At 36.2% G+C, this 16,552-nt stretch overlaps 1 protein-coding gene across 1 annotated transcript in view; it reads right to left on the bottom strand.

Annotated features, from left to right (window-relative positions):
- Nucleotides 1-278: 278 nt before the first annotated feature.
- The window catches only part of ANGPT1 (angiopoietin 1), a 151,905-nt gene continuing 135,631 nt past the window's right edge, over nucleotides 279-16,552 (bottom strand). Inside the window, exons 8-9 of the mRNA XM_071421377.1 lie at nucleotides 10,514-10,644; nucleotides 279-1,525 (exon numbers count right to left, since the gene is read on the bottom strand). Coding sequence (XP_071277478.1) covers nucleotides 1,365-1,525; nucleotides 10,514-10,644 — 292 coding nt within the window. The 3' untranslated portion in view covers nucleotides 279-1,364. The remainder of the gene's footprint in view (nucleotides 1,526-10,513; nucleotides 10,645-16,552) is intronic.

Here is a 16,552-nt window from a genome sequence, read left to right as displayed (position 1 = left end):
CATTATTCATATAACTTAATCAAAAGGGCTGTAAATGGAAAGAGTTATCTCTGTATCCTCATAGGCCACCCATTACTTTATTGCTTGTTATTAGAAGACTTTTATCTTTTCCAATAGTCCCACACTTCTGCAACATTTTAATAGAACTAAATTACTTGTTAGCAACCTGTAAGCAGTCATCTAAAGTTCTTTAATATTTATATCCTTTTGAGGCTTTTTACCCTTTGCATGGGTTCAGGGTTGCCTGTACAAAATAAATGACTGTTGCAGGAAATATATGATATTTACAAGTTCACAATTCTTTATTTTTTATACAGTTCTGATGAGTATTTCTTATAGTTGTAGCCTAAGCACTGTGTAGAACTGGCATGCTTCTGATATTCACAAAAATGTAATAAAAAAGTAAAATAATTCAGGATAAATTGCGCACATGCAAGGATACTGCAAAATTAATCCATTGCCTTAAGCGATGCATTTATGTAATTTTTTATACTCTCGCAGTTTGCCTTCCTATGTTTTTTCATGGAAAAATTCCATGCAAAATCCTGCATTTTCTCTTGGATAATATTTCTCATTCTTTAAACCTTCCATTAATTATTCTACATGACATTCAGACTGCTTTTAATGATAGAAAGGAAAAACCTAAAAACACAGCTACTTTTGTTATCACACTATAAATCCTAGCTTAGGGATTATGCCAATTATCTGATTTACCTCTACAGAGCAACTGAGGAATTTATGCTTATTATTCTTATCATTATTCATATGTTTGACTCAGTTTATTAGAAACCTGTCTTTAAAGTATTTAATGAAAAATTTTATTTGCACAAATAATTTGACTCTGGGATTCACATAAATCCATCCGCTATTCAAGTTCAGTTCATTAATAAAAACAATATTTGGAGTGGTCACCTTGGATGCTTTAAGAAAAGTTTTAATATAAGTGTCTCTGAAATCCTTTTTCATGGGTATAATGTTGTCATTTCACTGCTGAATAACATTCTACTCAATAGACCATGGTTCATATGTTCCAGTTCTTCAAATTCTGATCCTGTTGCTGAATTAAAAAAAAAGGAATAAAAAAAGGCATCCACTGGCAAGCACCAAGTTTGTGCAGAATAGCCAAATCCAGTTCTTTGGAAAATAATTTCAGCCACCTTCTAAACCAAGCTCTCCGCAGTAATCAGAGTGTGGGGTGGCTGTTGGGAAGTGTGTGCAGGTTATGGAGAGACAGCGAAGCGACTTTGCATCATCCCTACGCGCTGCTTTCAGAAGCCCTTCACCTCCTCCCTTCAGACTGTGCCAGTGCTGCTGCTGAGGGCGGTGCCAGCCTGGCTCCTCCCGGGATCCGCTGCGGAATTCCTTCAGAAGTCCAAAGGCCGAATCATCATGGTGGTGGAGCGCAAGGAGTAGCTGGGGCCTTTGAAGTAATGCCACTTGATGCCATTGAGCTTCCCATGGTTCTGTCCAGCTGTGTAGAACATCCCATTGAGATTGGAGGGGCCACAGGCATCAAACCACCACCCTGAAACCAGTAAGACAAAATCTTAAACTGCAAGTGCACTAAATATTTCACTTTGTTGTATTAAATTCAGCTGATGAGGAAATTCTGGTAAATAGCTCATTGATAGTGCTGGTGTAGTATTTTCATATTTTCCTTTTTTGCTCTTTTGTGCTAGTCTTTAGTCAGGAGTGCTGGAGAACACACACATGTATTTACAGAATTGCAAAAGTAATTATGTCCCAATGCACTCTAATTTTATTCTCAGTATGTGGAGTAAAAACAAGAACATGAGAGACAAATTAAGCAGTTTTCATATTTAGACAGTATTGTATTTTTCATTTAAACCTCAGAAAAAGACCATAGTTCAAAAGTATTTGGAATAATTTCACCTGTTGAGTGACTTGATTTTATTTACCAGCCCTTTTCTACTGCTTTAATTGTGATTGTTCGCTGCTCAGTTACTTTTGTTTCCAGAATAGATGTTAAAGATTCTTCTAACTGAATTATGAGAATTCTGGTGCCTCATTGCCCTACTTTAAATTGTTGCTTTAAGATGAAATTAATCAGTGAACTCTCTTGTTTATCTCTCCAAGATCTTTTCTTGTTAAGGTGAATTTTAGATTGCCATGGGACCTAGAGTTTTAAGAAAAATTCCAAATAACATGAAACTTGGCAACACTAGGACTACAGAACACAAACTGACGAATATAAACTAGGTGATATGCTGACTCTACTGAAAGTAATGGGAGTTTTGCTGGATACCTTGATGGGAATAGAATTTTCTCTCCAACACCTTGCAGAGTATCTATGTATAGTATGAGAAAGATGCTTAGTTCAGACTGAGAAAGGCAGAATGAATTCCCAGACTGCAAAAAGCAAATATCTCCAATATCAAAACTGTATTAACTTCTGTGGCTAGGAGTTCTATTTGTCAGAAAGATTTCTGTTGGGACTTTTTTCATAGTGAGACCTGTAAGTTTGTAAATCTTTAGCACAGTTTCTATGCATCTTTCCACGGAATATGGTTGTACTGAACATTTGTGTCATGAGGCAAATAAGATCATAAAGATCGGGTAGTGACTTTTGCTTTTGTTAGTTAAACAAAATTTGCTAGTTTAATTTTAAAAAAAGTTATTTCAGTCTGCACATCATAGGATTGCCATCTTCTCAGGACCCCTTGTGAAGCATTTCCTAACAGTCCTGGTAGTGGCAAACTGGTCATGCAGTGAGTGCATACTGAATTCTGCTGGTTTCACTGTGGACTAGAATGCAGAATTTAAAATTTTCTGTGTGTTTTCCACTTTGACTTCTGGAAAAGGAATTAAACTGTGATAAACTCCTTTTAGACAATGTTCAATGTCCCAGGGAATCCTCCAATTCCATCATATTTAGTGGTTAGACTTTTATCTACCTATAATGAATGCATTATATGAAACTATTTTAGTCTATGGTATACTACCACTGTTATGATACTGATTGTGTTTAGCGCTCAGAACCAGTGCTTACTCTGTTCTTTGTATTCAGATCCAAATAATTTATGCTTCTATTCTTGTAATTCTTAAGATTTTGGAAAGTACTTAGTGTTTTGGTTTTTTTTAAGAAGTAACACTTCATAACGAAATCTTGAGGGATGAATTTATGCCAGATAAATTCTGACAATTTTCTATTTTGGTACAGCTGTCTTCCCTTTGATTTCAATGTTATGCCTAAGGGGGCAATAACCAAAGAAAGGGAAAGCTGTACAGCTGATGTTTTACTGTAACCAGAGTATAATCTTGTAGAAATTTAAGATGAAGTTAAACAGAGAAATCCTAATCCTCATTTTTCAAAGCTGGAACTCAGATGCAGCTGGGTTCTGTTTATGGTGTTGGGATGAAGACCTGGCAAGCTGACCTAGTTACCATTTCATCTTAAAGGAACAGGAATAGATGCATAAATGATCTTTTTTGGGGTGAAGGTTTTAGTGATGCCAGAAAAAATCCATGTTAAAACTTGAATAAGCCAAAGAAACGCATAATTTTCTAAAACATTTGTGAGGACTTGCTCCAAACTCTCATCATAGATTTCTTCTAAATAAACAGTTATTTCAAAATGTGTTTTAATGATCTTAACTTTTTTCCTATTGTACTATTCTTGTTAGTGAGAATGAATGGATGAATGTTTTAAAGATGTTTCCTAATATTGCATTAAAACTTTGGGTTTACTTTTTCACTGTCTTTTTAAGTGAAGTGGGGTTTTTTGTGTGTTTGTTTTTTGGTTTTTTTTCTGTTTTGGGTTTTTTTTATTTTATTTATGGTGTCTTTTTTTTCTCCATATGGCTATTTCTCTCCTGCAGTCCTCTGAAAGGCCTTCACTCCCCTTAGGGCCTCAGATTATCACAAGACTTCCTACTGCATGTCTCAACACCAGAACTCACATCTTTGAATGGATGCAAAGGAAAAGTTTTTTACAGAAGCTTTGTATGTTGAGGGAAAGAGGAATGCAAGCAGTGACTTTCTTGGTAGCTATGAGGGAGTGAGGGAACATAAACCAGAGATTTCTAAAAGATATACCTGCAGCACTGCCACTGCAGAAAACACCAAATTGAGCAGCTCCAGAGCTGTGAGACAGCCTGACCCAAGGAAAAACCTCAGTAGCCAGATGTTGGCTTATTACTTGGAGTTCATGGGATTTTCTCATGAATAATCTTGTTTATATTTCTCTGCGTGGTAACGGCTTTCCCAAATAATTATAAAGTCATCTTTGAACCACAGTAAGATTTTAACTTTGGAGATAACTTTTGGCAACAATTTCCATGGGATATTTGAATCAGGCATGAAAATGATGAAGAGTGGGCATTGTAAGAAGTAATAATAGAAGTAAGATTTTAAAGTGAAGTGGTAGAAAGAAGGCTTTCATGAGAAGTTTAAGAGAGATTTTGTTCAGAAAGAGAGGTAGTTTCTTCAAGCTGTTGTGTCCACAGAATCATTAATTAATCATTTGAACTGAGGGCCAATTCAATTTTTTGAGTTAGCCCACCTCTAGTATTTTGTATCGTACAAGCAGCACTACCATCTCTGTTTGTAATAAAAATCCCTAGGTCATGAAAGATATTTTCCAGACCAAATATAAATTAAATAATGCATAGATAAATTGTTTGAATGTTCAGCTATGCAAATAGAAATGAATCCTCACTGTAGATGGCTGTTCTTCTGGAACAGTTAACATAGGTTAACATATTGTGTATGGTTATGCTTTGGTCTTTAATTCATGTTTCTATAACCAATGGGAAATTGGTAAATTTCATGTCAGCTCTTTTCATTAATAAATATATTTTTTATGCTTAAGCTACCTATCTCAGTTGAGCTCCAGACTACACTATACTGTATTAGATCCTTGACTGAATGTTAATGTATATTGAAATCATTTCCACAAATTCTTGCAAAAAATAGCTAATAAAAGGGCATTGTGCAAATGAGTAATAATATTAAAAGAAAAAAAAACCCACAAGCATGGGGCTTTTTATAATGGTTTTCTGAAGTGATGTGTATAATTTTTACATGCTAGAATCTTCTTCGTTGAAAGCAATATTAAAAAAGGGCTTTTTGTATGCCAAAGCTAACAGAGTTGCTTTTTTGGCTTGTATAAACTGCAATTAAGCATGTATGCATGTAAAATTCTTTTTTAGTGACCTAATGCTCATCAGTTAATGAGTGCACTATAAGGCTGGTGCTCACTGGGAACTGCAATGATTGCTCAGGTTTAATGGGAGGTTCTTAGTTGACTTTTACATTCTAAAATAATAGTTGTCTAAAGACTGCACATTTGATGGCAGATGCTTTCCTCCCACATCTCAGTTCTCCCTACTGAGGACACTGAATATCTCCAAATGCAGCAGGATCAGTGCAGGCCATTTAATAAGATCCAAAGTTTGTCTAAATGGTACATTTGTATGGATTTACAGAACAAATCGATCCTATGGAAAACAAATATTTATTTCTAACCCCCTGGGTTTGTCCATAAAATTTAATGCTTTTGGTAACAAAGCCAATAAGAAAAATTTTGAATCCAAAAATATTGAAATAGTCCTCAATGTTCAAAAGAAATAGAAATTTATTTTAGGAAAGATTTCAATGTTTCTGACATTCTTTAGTTTAAAGAAGTTAGATGGCAATTCTTAGGATCTGGTGATTTTTCATTCATAATTTCTCTGGATGAAGTTTCAGATAACATCTCAAACTATCAGTGGAGCCATGGGACAGAGTCCAAAAGAGTGAATGTAGCAGGAAAGACTTGGGATTGTTTAGTCAGAATTTGAAAGACAAATTGCCAACAATTTAAAATTAACTAAAAACTTTTCAAAGAAATGTAAAGGAATGATGTCTATTCTTTCCAATGGTAGAGGTTATGACAGGATGGAACACATTTAAATTATGATAGAATTAGCTAGTCAACATGCAAAGTGTTCTTATATTAAATGTAGACAAAGTCAGTAACAGATTTTATCATGAGAATAGAAATCTTGAAATACATAGAAATCTTGAAAATGAATAGAAAGACAGAAACAAACAGATAGAGAAGAATCTGTCTTGTGAAGGGTCTAAATAACCTCTGGAAGAAATTTCTATGTTATTTTATTCCTTAGAGTATTGGATTGACCAGACCACTTGACAATCTGAAGATTAAATTAGAACTTAGCTGTCAGGACATAAGATGAAAAGGCATCAGCTTTTCATATCAACTGGATAATGCAGTCCCTTCATAGGGACCTTTTTATGAGGTAAAAATAACATGAAACTTGCAGACTGGTGGCTATGTTCTAGTATATCAAAAGTTAGTCACTTCCTGAAGATCTCCTAACACTGTATTACAGTTGCCCATATTTAATCTTGATAAACATACCAATGTAGTGATGTTTTTGTTAAAAGTTATGCATATTCATATGCCTAATTAAATATTTTGAATATTTCAAGCAAAAAATCAAATAATATTCTAACCATCTGATTGTATTTTTTCATAAAAATATTTGGCAATATAAATGGTACTTCATTAATGGTGCACTCTGAGCAATTTCTTTATGAAAGCAGGAATATGAATAAAAATTAAAAACTGGTGCTTCTTTACGTAATTAGGTGCATATCCAGGGGTTCAGGTTGGATAATCTTAAGTGTCCTGCCATTGTTTCTTTCAAATATTCTGTTTCAAGGAGAATATAAGAAAAACTGTGGCTTTTCTGATTGGAGTGTATGGGCAGATTTCTATATTCAGCCAAGAACTTCCCTCCAAGTCATGACATGGATCATCCATCCCCTTCTTGCAGAGATTCATAAAATTCACCACTTGGAGAAAAAAGCATTGAAACAACAGGCAGTGAATGCAAGATGGTTTTGGAGTCATTGAGCAGCCTCTGACTTAATAGATGAAAAATCTATTGAGGCTCTATAAATATGTGTTTAATAAATACACATTTCTCTGATTCAGGAAGCCCCTGAGATTCAGAAGATACTGAGAAAATACTCAAGGGAGGGATAATTTATTTGCATTGCTCTTATGCCTGTATTGACTGTTGTCAGAGACAGGAGACTCCAGCTGGAGGGACCTCTGCTTCCAGTAAAATAAAACAAACAATTTATTTCAGTAATCTCTGCTGCTTCAAACCTGGCAAGACATCTAGAAAGTCTCCCTGTCTTTGTAAAATGATTTTAGGGATCAGAATTTTAGCAGTAAAAATTCTCACTTTTCACTTGAAGCAAGGTAAATGTCTTTGTGAACACCTCAGACTGCAGCCAATTCCAGACAAAGAAAATCACCTTAAAACTCTTTCTTAGTGGGCCAAGATACCATAAGTCACTTTCCAGTGACTGAAAACAACACCACAAATAATTTGGGGCTCAGCTGACAGGTGGTACCTGGCAGAACAGATGGGAATTTGGCCCAGGAATCTGATCCAGAGATGTTAAATGCAAAGGGCTGTATTGGAAATCCTGTACTCATAGGCTTATTCTGGTGACAGTTTGTTGCTTTTTTAGTGTTGTTTCTTGCAAAAAAGCTGTGTACATAACTCATTGGGGCACTCTTCAGACTAAAGGTTGAAATAAGATGGGGATAAAAGAAAGGTTTTATACATATACATACATATAACTTTTTTTTTAGTTTACTGGCCTGAGATATTGAAAAAAGGAAGAACTTATTTGAATGAATGATTTGTCTTCCTTTAAAGTAAAACAAACATGCTTAGATTAAATTATCCAAGTCACAAAAAAGCAGCAAAAACATCTAAATATGACATTTTAGAGGGGTTAAGAATACAGGTCATACACATAATTTTGAAGGCATTCCCTAAATCCATGTAAAGATAGAGCCAAGTAGCATAGCATGGCTCTTTAAAATACAGCAAAGACACACACAAAACACATAGTTGGTGCTTTTGTATTATTCTCTTAGTATTTAATTTCTCATTCTAGGGAAGAGGGATGAGATACAGGAGGAGAGAGAATAACAGTTATGATATAGACCAAATAAAACTGACAACTAGCAAGATCACAGAGAGAAATGTGTGTTTTCCTTACATTTTTATTTTCAGCCTTGATTATAACCATATCACAGTCTTGAGATTTGGCTTATCTCAGCCTTTATTCCTGACATAAATATATTCATTTCACCTCATAGAGATAACAGACTCACCCAAACTGTCAAGATAGCTAGAAACTTGCCTGCAGATTTCATACCATTCATCATTAAAGAGCTCTCTGTGATGTTGCCAAAACTAACATTCTGATATCTTTTTTTTGGGGGGGGAAAGGAGGTTTTCCAAAACCTGAGATCATTGCTACTTTTCTAAATTAGTCTTTGTCTGGTAGAAAACTGAAATATACTCCCTAAAAAAGATGTTTTGGTATTTAATTAAATTCTGATATTTCTCAAGGAATGAGAAAGTTGTGTCAAGGAGAAAAGCATAGGCAGAGTGTTTGAGGAGAACTCTAGCATGATTAAACGCTTTCTTGAGGAACTACAAATTACAGTGCTGTACAACTTGTCTCCAAAGGAACAGTACTCAGAGTCTAGTCCAAAAGAGTAGATTAATCTATCTCCAAAGGCTAATTGCATCTCCTTTTACTGTGATGATTTGCTAAACTTGTGGTTTCCTCAGCCTTTGGTAATTCACCCCTTTCTCCCTATTCATTTCATTTGGTACCAGTAAATTCCAACGTGTGGCTAAGCTGTTGATTTACAGGAATGCTGCAGCAATATATGTGAACCTTGTGGAATGGTTGTTCAACAGCAGACTGACCTTAGCAGGGTGTTGACCTGTCACAGAACTCAGAGCAGGAAAATAAACAAAGCCTCAGCTCCCAGAAGGAGCTGCCTGGGAGTAGGGGTATTTCCAGGCAGCTCAGATACATGAATGAGTCTGCACTTCAGCACAGACACAACTCACACTCAGGAGCTTCTCACTAGACTCTGGCCTGCCCTGGAAGTAACACACTTTAATTTAGCATGTTCTCCAAAGGGAAAGGGCAAAACTGTTAATTAAAATAATCTACTGACTGCTTATCCACTATCTGTCTCCAGATCTATCTGGTTAGCTTCTATTTTTTATAGAAAGGTAGTGTCTAATCACATGTCTACTGGAAGAAGCTTCCCATGATAACTTCTAATATGATATCCCTAAAAGAAGTTAGAGGAGCTTGAAATATTGGCTCCTTAAAGACTTTCCCAACTGGGTCACTTCCAACTGGCCAAAGAGAATGCAGAGCTGGATGTGTGTGTGGTATAAATTCTCAGTGATGGGAAACCATCTTCTGTTAGCAGATGATTGCTTCAGAGGCTCATATGTGCCTGGATGTGGCCTGAGCTGAACTCAGAGTGCCAGTAACCACAAATAATACAGGTTTAACAGTCTGATCCAAAATAATTAAAACTGTACATGCTACAGGATTTTTTTCCAGGAAAGTTAGAAATCACTGAGGAGAGTCTCCAAACAAGATCAGATATGAAGATAAGAAAGGGGCTCTCTTGGTTATACAGTCAGTAAACCAAAGAATCCCAGTTTAAGCTTTCTGCTATAATGTGGTGTTCTAGAGGTAAAAAGCTTGACCATACAGGGACTAGGAATGATTATCATTTGCCAGAGAAAATTCTCACTCTTAGGAGCATTAGGAGTCTGAATGGTGAGATAATCTCAAATATTCATTCTCTGTGCTGGAGGGAAAAAGTACCAATCATATACACTATATATGGAAAAAGTACCAATATGTATACACTATATTTGGAAAAAGTACCAATCATATACACTATACTTGCTGGCAGTCACATCAACTTGAGACTTTAAACTGTCCCAGTGTAACTTGTCTGTGCTCTTCCCCACCTCAACTCTTCTTTCTTTCCTTCTGTAATTTGACTCAGCTCACAAAGGAAATCAGCTTAAACCTTCCAGATTTAAACAGGTGGTTGCAGGTCTAGTCTTTCACAGGGGAGTGAATTAGTCATTTAGTGTCTTTATGCATTATGCTCACCTGACAGAGAAAGTTTAACCATTATAAATATCTTAATAACAGAATCACATCCCTAAGTGGAATAGATAATGTATTACAAGTCTAGACTATGACTGCTTCTAAACTTTGCCATCTAATATCTAATACCTGGCCATTTCTCTCTTTTTTTGCTGGTTGATTGTCCAACTTCTGACAAACTTCTTTTCACCTTTTTAATCTTTTATCTTTTGTTAATTTTGCCTTTCTTGCCTAAACAATTAGACTAACCTATACTTTCTTCTTTGACATTGTTGCAACAGCTTCAGTGCAGAAGTATACTGACTGCATCTCTGGATCATCCTTTCTCTGCTGACAGGAATCTAGAGGTGTTGGCATTTTGACAATATATGTATAGAAAAAAGTAGCAGTAATAATAATAAAAGAAGTTTTCACTCAGGACTTATACATCCATGACACAACTTCATCCATGATTGCTTTAGGAAAACACAGTAGATTCCTATTAATGTACCATATTTTCAGAGTCAGTTGTACTCACCTCCAGTCAACATGAGAGCACATTTACACATGCAGTTGTCATTGTCAGCATCTTTTGTACTGAATTCAGCACCATGCAATATCAGACTGCTCTGTTTTCCAGCAGTTCCACTGTGACCTTTTAAATAAAGCCTGAAACAACAAGGGAAAACAATCAGATTCACCAAAATAGAAAAGAAAGATAAGAGATTCAGATTTTTTCCATATCAGGTTGGCATTGTATGAAGTGCACCCAGAAAACTTGTGAATCTCTCATGTTTTGTCTAAATTGCTCTCTTGTTTCAGGTGTGACATTTAGGGGACATTTGGGGTTTTTCAGTGTATCTGTAGTAGTATATAGTCCCTCCTCCAGAGCAGAATCAAGCTCAAGGAATCAGAACTGGAAAGACAAAAAAGCAGAGGCAGTGAGAGAGGAGGAGTGAGAAGAGGTGCCCAGATATCTGGAATACATTGACAGAATGTATTCCAGATATCTCTCTTGAGTACTCTACTTGAGTAGCTGGTTTCTTTACTGTTTCTTTCCTGTGGCACAGAAACAGCAACCCCAGTTAACAGGAGTCATGTTATTAATGCCTGGGCTTGGAAGAGGATTTTAGCAGCCTTAGAACTTTTAATTCCACAAGGCAAAATCTCAGTTCTGCCAAAGCTCTCTCTGAATGACAAATGGAGAATAACTTAGAGTTCAAGCCACAAAAGTCTTCATAATTTGCAATGTAAAGCATCTCTTTTTTTAAGGAGTCTTTCAACTAGTTGAAACCACAACAATGAGCTAGGAGCTGGAGCTCAACTGCAAAAATGGTTGCAATGAGGAGAGGAGAGAGGAGAGGAGAGGAGAGGAGAGGAGAGGAGAGGAGAGGAGAGGAGAGGAGAGGAGAGGAGAGGAGAGGAGAGGAGAGGAGAGGAGAGGAGAGGAGAGGAGAGGAGAGGAGAGGAGAGGAGAGGAGAGGAGAGGAGAGGAGAGGAGAGGAGAGGAGAGGAGAGGAGAGGAGAGGAGAGGAGAGGAGAGGAGAACATTGCAGGAAGAGGAAGGTGTTGTTTGTCATAATAGCTTCATATGCAAGAAGGAAGAAACAGCATCTCAGTGTCACTGGAGAAGTTTGAAGCCACGATCCTTACACTCAGGAGCAAGCCCTAGCCACTGGAGCAAATAAGAGAGGAAGACACATCCCTTCCCTCATTGAATCTACAGGCTAGGAATAAATCAGCCATCTTCTTCTAACCAAGAAGATGATTTGCTAAGTAGTGGGATAGACTTCTCCACTGAAGTGAGAGGCATTTGTTCTCTTTCCTCTAGGGTTATTGCAGAGGGGCAAATATGTCTTTTAAATATCAAATATAAAATGCATAAGGAGTTACAAGAAGAGAGGCAGGACATAAGCAGGAGAGATGTCTTCTTCTTTCTGTGGTTTACCTCAGAGTGCTATACTAGAAAAAGTTTTCCCAACTTCTCCCACAGACAGAGAGAACAAGGAGAGCAGAGGGCAGTCACTGACTGTCACTGCCTCTCTGTTGTTTTTTTATCTAGTTACTTTGCATGAATAAAAGAGTAAATGCCTTTACCAGAGTGACACTCATCCATTTGTTTACATGGAAGACATACTTTGCTGCAGTGTTCACAGTATTAACAACAGGAGTACAGAACATCCCTGACCTTTCTAGCCTACAATAGTAGCAGTAGAGAAATCATTGGCATTTTTCTGAGATGAGGAGAGTCTGTCCCAAGACTGAAACTTAAATAAAACCCACTTCTCCCACAGAACTTTGGAGCTGAATTCTGCTTATGAGAGCAAGGGCACCATATGACAGCTTTCCTTAACCAAGTGCATGGCTGCTGGTTTTTGTTGGTTTTGTTTGGGTTATTTTTTTTGTTTTGTGTTGCATACATCTGTGGGTGGATATTAGGTCCAAATAAAGCCAATTGGATTAAACTTGTCACAGAAACTCATTACAGAGAAGCCTTGTCAGGATACCTGATGAGATTACTTAAAATGTGAAGGCATAGAACCAGATCTTAGCAATCTACAGTTTCACACTTGTAGACTGAATCTGAGAATACCCTATTGTACACTGATGTGAACTTCACCTAATTTTCAGTGAATTTCTTCCTATGTATCCTTTGTTCAACTCTAAAAGTTGAGACAGTAGATGCTAAGCATGAATATTTAAAAATTAAAAAATGAATTAAAAAAGGAATTGTCAGGTTTATTCTTTTAAAGTAGTTACATTGCCTACCTTAATTTGATTTTAATTTTGATTGTTACATGGCTGAGGCTGATGATTAAATACTTTGGATTCAATCCTTAGAGCAAATTTTGTATATAGAGATAGAAAACTACACAGACATAAACATACAAAACTTTTTGGATTAAATACATATATCGTGCATAGTCAAATACCTTCTGATAGCACAAAAGTAGATAAAGCCAAGTGTAAGCCTCAGTAGATGACTGTGAAGATCCTTTGTAATTTAACAAGATACAACACAGGAACAGGAATACAGGAAGGTCACTGCATTATGCTATTGCCCAATCATGGTGGAAATTGGCCTGTAATGGCCATGTTAATCTATCAAAGGATGTTTGTTTTAGACAAGAATAATCTAAGATCTGTCTTTGCACATGTCCATTTCTTTGTTTAATACAAATGAAAGGCTGGAATTGATCCCATCTTCATTCATTGGACTTTTGCCTTGTTTTTGGGCTGCGCCTGATACTTTGCAGAACAAAATAAACTTCCCTGAGGTTGTGTTGATAGAGAAATTATTTTGTCACATGATATCTATGATCTGAGATTAAATGGCCGTACATCCTCATTATATCAGCCACACCAAGGCTCACAGAAGCCTCATAAAATTAGTATAAAAAGCAAATGCTATTTACTTAAATAAGAAAGACAAGGTTAGCCAGACCTTTTATTAGCAATCAATACTATAAAACCCACTTAGTCCAATAAAAAAGTGTAATCTAAGAAAACATAAAACATAAAGAAAAAAATATTACTTGGTATTTAACGTTTTCCTCAAAGGGTGAGGGCATTGGGATTGTTTACAAGCTCTTTACTTTCCCTGATATTTTACAAACATTCCACTCATTACAGATTTAGATCTTGTCAGTTATGTTTGACTGTTCCTCAACACAATTTGTCTAGTAGGTCTCCAGTGACTTTGAAAGAATAAAGCTTAACTTGGCTCTGAACTCTAGTGTGCTTATCATACTGCAGCCATGTGCAGATGAACCACAGTTGAAACAGTAATTCTGTTTCTTTGGGCTTTTCTCCCTGGATTGGCATTGCCCAGCAGTTAGGAAAAAAAACGCCACCGAAAAGTTGGCATTTTTACTTCACACCAAAATCAGATCTCAGTCAAAACCCGGAGCTGGTCCTGAAGCAATCAGGAGCTTAGTTCAAGCCCTACAGGTCCAAACTAGTCCAGCTTGAGACAGCAAGTCTGTACAGCAGCAGGGCCACTGATGAGGTCCTTCCTCCCAGGAGCAATAGACATCTTATTACTTGGACTTAGTTATTCAGTATTCTCAGATTCAGATTGGTAGGATTGAACCTTTAAAACAAACTTCAAATAACTACTAGGATACGATTTCTCTCCCTTAGAAAAAATGGCGATTCAGGGTGTAGTTCCTCTTGGTTGTTCTTGGAGATAAAGGAAAGGAAGTTAAGAATAAAAAGCCACTCATGATTGATTAGAAGTCAAAGAACACTTTAAAGGGTACATTTCCAGTCTTCCCATTTGCTCACAGACAGGAAATTCTGATCAGGGAAAGAAGGTGAAATGCTGCTCTGATTTACGCAATAGGTGGGAGAAGTAAATTCATGCTCGTATAAGCAAAAATAAATCTACTTTATCTGCATACAATGAAACTGAAAAAGCAAGAAATAATCAATAGCAGTTAAATAATGTGTAAATAGGAATGAGAGAAATACTGCATTTTTATATGAAATTTTAAGGACTTCTGATGATTTTTTAATGAAATTTTAAATTCATTATGAGGAACAGAGCAGCCCTCATTTAGAAAGTAGCAACTTTCATAGCTGATGTACTTAAAAAGAAACAAAAAATTATTTAAAATATTGCAACTGTTACATCTTATTTAGCATGGATGTTAGGATCATTCTTCATTTTTTCTGGTGATATAGCAATGGCATCTTGGGATCTCACTTCTTAAATGGTGAAGGAGAATTCTTAAGGATGTTTTGCTTTTCATCATTCTTAATGTGTGACACAACTTGACTATCTGCAGTCCCTTGAAACAAAAGTAAGGCATATTGTGTGCAAAGAGTGGATCTAAAAATATTACATAAACAACTGCAGAGCAGCCTGAAAAGACATTTTAAATTTACATGTGAAATTTTTTCTTTTGCAGTGATTAGATGACCTCACATTCTTTCAAATATATACAGCTTAATTATCTTCATACCATGTTTAAGAACTTTCACAGATAAACTTGGGATGATTCCAAATAAATAACAAAAAAATATTAAAATGGTATAGTTCTGAACATACAGCTGTGAAAATTGCAAAATACAGAATGAGATATAAAAAACTCTGAAAAATAAAATGCAATCATAAATCCAGGTGAAAAAGTTGTGTGCTAAAAGTATAAGAAATAGTTTCTGATGCAGTGCTTTACATATCAAACATTGAACCTTAAACTTAGTATTTTTTTATTTATTTTTACTAGAATGAGTGAGAGTTCAGTAGAACTCCCAGAATTTAATATTAGCTAGTTTTCTCTATTTTTTTTTCCATTAGAGCTGCTAGAGATCACTCAGTCCTTTACTTCTATCAGTCTCTCAATGAAACAGCTAAGAAGTCACATCCAGCTTTGTTGGTGAGAAATACTTTGTCTGTAAACAAACAAACAAGATAATAGTTTATTGCAAACATAACAACCATCATTAGGAGATGTAGAGAACCATCGCAACTACCTCAGTGTACAGCTCTTGAATATGATGAGTTAAGAGCAAATTTCACCATTGCCAAAGTGCTAAAAATATGAGCTGAGATCCCCTTGACTGGAATTCATAAACATGAGTAATGGCCTAATATCCTTAACAACTAAATAGAGAGAACCAAGAGTCTTGAAGTAGGATTTAAAAGATTCAGCATGATAAGTGGAGAGGACCACATCAAAGCTTGCCTTTGGGAAATGCTTTAAAGGTATGTCTTCAAATTCCCACTTCAGTTTTGTCTCTGCAGCCTAAAATGTCCTATCTCCACCCTGCTCATTCCACATGGCAGGAGGGAATCCCAGATTATGATCCCTTCTCAAAGGAGGGGTTGTTAATTTTGATGGAAATGGTCATGGGAAAAAAAATAGTTGTGTGGGGATCAGAATCCTGTACCCAGAGTTCCCTTTTCTGAGCTCCCTCTTCACTGGGTTTTTATTTTTTCCTAACTTTCACAAGAGCAGAGGGCACCTACATCTCAGTCCTTCTAACCTACTGGTTACCACTTAGGTATGTCCTGCATGTTAGGCATGTGAAAGACATCTTTGTTTTTAGAACCAATGTGACTGACATTACTTTGCCCTCTAGTTTAGAAATGTTTGAGGTTGAGGAAGGATTTAACTTGCATCTTCCATCTGGTTCACAGCTGCATCTAAATTTTAGATAGCTTAAGTTTCTGAAACTAAACCCACTTAAAAGATGCTGAAGTTGGTAGAGTTTCATGAAATGCTGTGTTAGTTAAACAATTCCATTCATAATGGGATTTAGGTGATTAAGTCCCTTTGTGAACCAAAGCCCACTGGACTGCAACCACTTAGGTGGACCCAGTATGAGATTATACTTAGGATACTCTTAAGTCTAGACATTAATTGTAATAATTCTAAGAAATAAAAGAAAACAAAACCAGAGAGCAGCTTCATTTAAGTACAGGTTTGGGGGTTGTTTTCCATCAAAAATGCTTTGATTAATTATTTGTGAATCAAACCCCCTTTTTTACCAATTAGTAAGACAAGTCTACATTAAATATTGTTTGTTAGAATTCTGGCCAATGCACCTTTTCCTGAACATATTGCAAAAT

The sequence above is a fragment of the Agelaius tricolor genome, unplaced genomic scaffold (assembly GCF_023055355.1).
Source record: "Agelaius tricolor isolate 1412-34295 unplaced genomic scaffold, bAgeTri1.0.p SCAF_2, whole genome shotgun sequence".
In the NCBI taxonomy this organism is placed as follows: domain Eukaryota; kingdom Metazoa; phylum Chordata; class Aves; order Passeriformes; family Icteridae; genus Agelaius; species Agelaius tricolor.
The sequence above is the reverse complement of the archived record's forward strand: the minus strand, read 5'-3'. Positions and strand labels throughout refer to the sequence as shown.